This window comes from Camelina sativa, chromosome 12 (assembly GCF_000633955.1).
Source record: "Camelina sativa cultivar DH55 chromosome 12, Cs, whole genome shotgun sequence".
Classification (NCBI taxonomy): Eukaryota; Viridiplantae; Streptophyta; class Magnoliopsida; order Brassicales; family Brassicaceae; genus Camelina; species Camelina sativa.
This window is the reverse complement of record NC_025696.1, coordinates 10973169-10979012: the sequence shown is the minus strand read 5'-3', so window position 1 is coordinate 10979012 and position 5844 is coordinate 10973169. Positions and strand designations below refer to the sequence as shown.

General features: G+C 37.0%; 1 protein-coding gene across 1 annotated transcript; it reads right to left on the bottom strand.

Annotated features, from left to right (window-relative positions):
• LOC104731261 (proline-rich extensin-like protein EPR1) lies at nucleotides 3622–5437 on the bottom strand. The gene has a single exon (XM_010450585.2). It carries the CDS (start codon nucleotides 5400–5402, stop codon nucleotides 3744–3746), a length of 1659 nt encoding a protein of 552 aa, XP_010448887.1. The 5' UTR covers nucleotides 5403–5437; the 3' UTR covers nucleotides 3622–3743.

The following is a 5844-nucleotide window of genomic DNA, read 5'->3' as shown; positions in this document are numbered from 1 at the left end:
CCCAAATTCCCACCCCACAGAATCTCCATCAACCAGAGACCCCAGATTTCAATCTCGTAACGTGTCATACGGATGCATCCTGGACCACAGAAGCTAAAGCTGGTCTTGGATGGATCTTCCACAACCAAAACCACCAGATCAACGGACAAGGATCAGATCTCGTTATGCATGTTCGATCACCGCTGATGGCCGAAGCGTTGGCAACTCTCACCGCCATGGAAGTTGCAATCGAATCGGGCTTCACGCACCTCTCTTTCGCCTCCGACTCGCAGCTGCTGGTCAAGGCTCTTAATTCGAAGCTCCAATCGAAGGATCTTCATGGGATTCAACACGATATCCTCTCTCTATTGACTGTATTTTCCTCTTGTTCGTTTTCTTTTGTTCTCCGGAACCTGAACCGGCAAGCAGATGAACTAGCCAAATGGGCTTTATCTATGTAGTTGGGCCTTAAGCCGTTTATTATTAAAAGCCTTTTGATAAAAAAAAAAATTGCAATTGACTCAAGTTAGGGTTTCAATTTTGCAAGTCTCCCATAAAAGAAAGAAAGAGATGAAAAAGATGAAATGATACTTTTATTATCATCATCTTTTTTATTAATGTAAATCGTAAATCATTTACTTAAGTGATGTTAATATAAATTAATAAATATATCAATTTTTCCTTTCTTACTAGTATAAATGGATCGTTTAAGTGATGTAAATTAATATATTCGTATCAATATATACAAGTGATACAAATTAATTTAGATTTGCATCAGTTTTAATCAATTGATACCACCCAAATTAATAACAACATCGATAATTGCAAATGGTGCATTATTTTTTTTTTTTTTATCAGTTATAAATAAATAATTTAAAATAGTATCATTTTGTTTTGTGATTTAAGTTAAGTGATTTAACTTAACAATTTTTTAGTAGTGTATGTTGCAAGTTGTTACTATTTGTTACATGTATCTATCCCCTATCTGTTACAATCTACGTCAGAAATATTAGTCTCGACTAGATACGAAAAGTGACAAAATTTTGTGGCTAATTGATTCACAACTAGCTACACGGTCACTTGTCATAAACTTGTTACAAATTAACACAATATGTTTGTAGCTTAATAGTAACAGTTTCTAAGAATTAGTTTTTGGATAGTTTGACAAATTAAACAGAAAATACCAAAATTTTATAATATTTATATGAAACAATTGTACAAAATATCATTCAAAGTATAAAATACATATTAAAAGATAAGTTCAACATGCCTTAAATTCTTTAAACCATCTACTGCCCCAATAACCTTATGAACACATTAGAAATTAAAGAGCCTGAAGATATGAGAGATAAGAATAACATGTACCATAGATAAGAACACCACAAATTGAGATAAGATAAAAATAAATTATCGTTAGGCTAAGCCACCGTATATGAGATCTTCTCCCACCACAACCTCTTCCTTTAAAAACCGATCCAGTAATTGACTATCTGACCAATAAAACCCAATCAGAAAAATAACAAAACCGATAACCCAATAAAACCCAGGTTATGCCTTTTTCAATGGCGAATTAAAGCTAAACACCTTTGTTCTTAAGTGAACCCTTCCCAATGTTCCTAGATCTGGTTGGTGAAGCCCACAAATCTTAGGAGAGAAAGCAAGAGGCAATGCAATGAGATCGAAGAGGAGAGGAGATGAAAGGCTTACAAAAAAAGAAGAGGAGAATAAAGAAAGCTATGAATGAGAAGGGGATATGGAGAGGCCAAAAGTTTTTTTTCTCAGATCTTTGAGAATGAGAATGGGATATTTTGTACTTAGATTTACAACTTAAGCTCAAACTAAAATATTTTGGCTAAGTGTGGCAGTCTTTGTTATTTACATTATTTTATAAATTATTTACAACAATCTGTGACGATTTCTCCTGTGTGCACCAGGGCTACAACATATTTTGTCCCTAATTTTGTAGCAAATTTGCTACAAATTTACCCCGGTATCTATTTGTAATTATCTAGCTACGAAAAGTAACTAGTTTGCAACAAAACCTATTATCTAATAATTCACCACTAATTCGTAACTTTTTGTAGTTAATATTTGTTATTAACTTTTCCGTAGCAAAAAAAAACATAACTATATAATCAAGTTACTATATAGTAACTCAGTTCAAAGAATAAAAGTACAGAAAGTAAATATCGAACATCAATTGATAAAAACTGTATATTTGTGGGCGTTCATCCTGAGTTTAAAACCAAATTTCGTAAACTTTTAGAATTTTGTTTTTCCCCAATTATATTTTAATTATGAAAATTAGATAATAATATTGTTAAGAATTAAACTGTCTTATTTTAAAAACTTGCCTCAATCCTTTAAAAAAATAGACACTTAACTGCTTGACAATGCCAAAACCGCAACATATATATTCCAATAGATCTAAACCTTTGAAAGATATTAATTAGAAATTTTACGTCGAATAAATTTTACCAACATAAAAGCTCTGTCTTTTGTCTGAATGTTTAAATCGGAGCTTTTGTTTGGCCCTACTTTTCCAAACTTCATCGACAAGGCAACCATTTCCCAGGATATTATTTCATTTTGAATTTGATAATGAAAGTTGTAGCAAATTCTGGGTTTTCAAATATTGAAAGATGTGGTTTTTGTCCTTTCTTCGTAACATTTTGTCCCTATTACTAACGCTTTTTACGACACTAATTGTTGCTATATTGTTACAACCACGCAGTTAGTACTTGTAGAAAATCTAAGACAAGATACAATGTAGCCAATAGAAGCTACTTTGTTACAAATTTTCGTAGCTACTAGAAACTACTCTACTACGGCGGAGACAAAACAAATTGTCACTAATAAGCCACAAGTTTATCGTAGCAATTAATTACAAGTTTACGACAACTAACAATGTAGCTTACTGTCTCAAATGTACGGCAAGTATTATGTGGTTTGTTGTATCAAATTGTTACGTTTTTTAAACACGCTTTATGTAACAAATAGCTACATTAGGAGGTAGCAAATAGTAGCAATTTGTTACATATATGATAGTCGCTAATTTGTAGCAAGTTGTTACACTTAGTGATGATAGAAAATTTTGCTACACCCAAATAGTTATTAATTTTATTTGTCACAAAACTGTAACAAATTATTTCTTGCTACGGAAAACAAGTAATACTTACGAAATTTCTCGAAACTATATGACCAGTTTTTACTAAATCCAATAGATCTATTATTTGTTAATTGATTTTAAGTTGTAAATCTAAAAATTTAAATATAACAAAATAATATATGTGGTCTCCAAAAGGGCAACACATTTAGAAGAACCCACACCCACTGATGCTCTGGTTAATGGTGGCTTCACCAAATTTACAGTCGAGAGATAAAACAATTACTTATATATAGACCGTCGGCCTGTCGTTAATTTAGAAGGAAATCTTTGACTGCTGATGAGTCTTTTCATTATCTAAGAACTGCATATACTTGTTTCCCATATGGAAGAGTTATGAAAGCTTATTAAAGCGGGGATCAAAAATGAAATCACTTTGTTTAAGATTAATAGAATTCTTTAATTGTTTTCTTTTTTTCCCTAGCAATATGTGTAACTCCAACTTGATTAGAAAAGATATTAATTAAGACACAATCAAATATCATACAAACTTTATTTATGTTTTATTGGATTATTGGGATATAGTATATAAAATAAAATTACGGACAAAGCGTATATAGTAAATGAGTTTTAGTATATTGTGGGGCAAATGAGGTGGTTATGGGCAAGTGAACCCCGGAGGAATCCTACGACCACATATTCTATAGAGGTTGATGATATTAGGAGAGAGACTGCGACTTGGAGCTCTCACTGATTCACAAAGGCAAGCAAGTGCGTCAGCATCAGAAAGATTACGAATGAGAGAACAACATGGTTGTGCCCTTCCAAATCCTAGGAAACCATCAATAATACTTAGAATAGTGCCACATATTCGTAGTTGCACACCAATCCTTGGGCATGTGCCACGCGGGGGAGGCGGTGGTGGAGTTCTTCGAGGAGGTATTAATGGTGTCTGTGGAGGAGGCGATAGTGGAGCTACTGGTGGAGATATTGGAGGTGCACGCGGAGGAAGCATTGGTGGACTTTTTGGTGGAGGAACTGATGGTGCAAGCGAAGGAGAAATTGATGGAGTTCTTGCCGGAGACATTGGTGGTGCAAGCGGAGGAGAAGTTGGTGTAGGTTTTGGCGGAGATTGTGGTGGTGCACGTGGCGGTGAGGTTGGTGATGTTCTTGGAGGAGGCATTGGTGGTGCCCGTGGAGGAGAATTTGGTGGACTCCTTTGTGGAGAAACTAGTGGTGCAAGCGGGAGAGAAGTTGGTGATTTTTTTGGTGGAAACATTGGTGGTGTTTGTGGAAGAGAATTTGGTGGACTCGTTCGAGGAGAAATCGGTGTTGTCTGTGGGGAAGTGGTTGGAGAAATCCTTGGAGAAAGAACTGGTGGTGTTCGTGAAGGAGAAATTGGTGGAGACACTGGAGATGCACGTGGAGGAAGCATTGGTGGAGAAATTGATGGTGCAAGCATAGGAGAAATTGGTGTAGTTCTTGGCGGAGACATTGGTGGTGCACGCGGCGGTGAAGTTAGTTGACTCCTTGGAGAAGGTATTGGTGGTGTTTGTGGGCTCCTTAGTGGAGATAGCGGTGATATCTGTGGGGTAATGGTTGGGGGAGCCCGTGGAGTAGGAACTGATGGTGCAAGCGGAGGAGAAGTTGGTGAAGTTCTTGGTGGCGAAATTGGTGGTGCACGCGGAGGAGGAGTTGGTGGAGATCTTGGCGGTGATTGTGGTGTTACACTTGGCGGAGAGGTTGGTGGGGTTTTTGTAGGAGGCATTGTTGGTGTTCTTGGAAGAAAGTTTGGTGGAGATATTGGTGTTGCCTGTGGGAGAGTTGTTGGGGGAGTCCTTGGAGGAGAAACTGGTGGTGTCCGTGGAGGAGATATTGGTGGAGACACTGGAAGCGAACGCGGAGGAAGCATTGGTGGAATTCTTGGTGGAGGACTTGATGGTGCAAGCGGAAATGAAATTGGTGGAGTTTTTGGCGGAGACATTGGTGATCCACGCGGAGGAGAAGTTGGTGTAGATTTTGGTGGAGATTGTGGTGGTGCACGCGGCGATGAAGTTGGTTGGGTTCTTGGAGGTGGTATTGGTAGTGTCTGTGGAGGAAAATTTGGTGGAGATATCGATGGCGTTCGTGGAGGAGTGGTTGGGATAATTCTAGGAGGAGGATCTGGTGGTGTACGCGAAGGATTAGTTGGTGGAGTTCTTGGGGTTGATGGTGGAGGTGGTGTGCGGGGACGAGGCTGCCCTTCGGTGTGGCCTAGGAAGAGGATGATGAGCGCAAAGACAAAAGCTAGGGATGCTTTTGTACATTTTTTATCCATTTTTTCAATGGAGGTATGTCCTCAACGGAGGATTATGTATGGATACTGGTGAACTAAATTTAAGTGAGGTTGTGGGTATTTATAAGACTTTAAAATGTTCACTCGATGGTTATGTACCACTTGTTCCATTGACAAACTATGTTAGGCATTGAGGTGGGCTTCACCCTACGTTACCTGGATCCTTAAGTCTTTAATTAGATGGGCTAATGCATTCTTTCCACTTTTATTATATTTAAATGACTATATGATTTTTCATGTTGTTAACAGTTATTTAAACGATCTTAAGTGTATATTTAAACGATCTTAAGTGTATATACACTATGCAGGTTTAGTGTATGTTGATACAATGACATTATTAGCACAAACCCTTAGATATGTACCCCTTCTTTTTTTTTTACATCGTTTAGGTTATGTACTTTTAAGTGTATTAAATTATAAATAT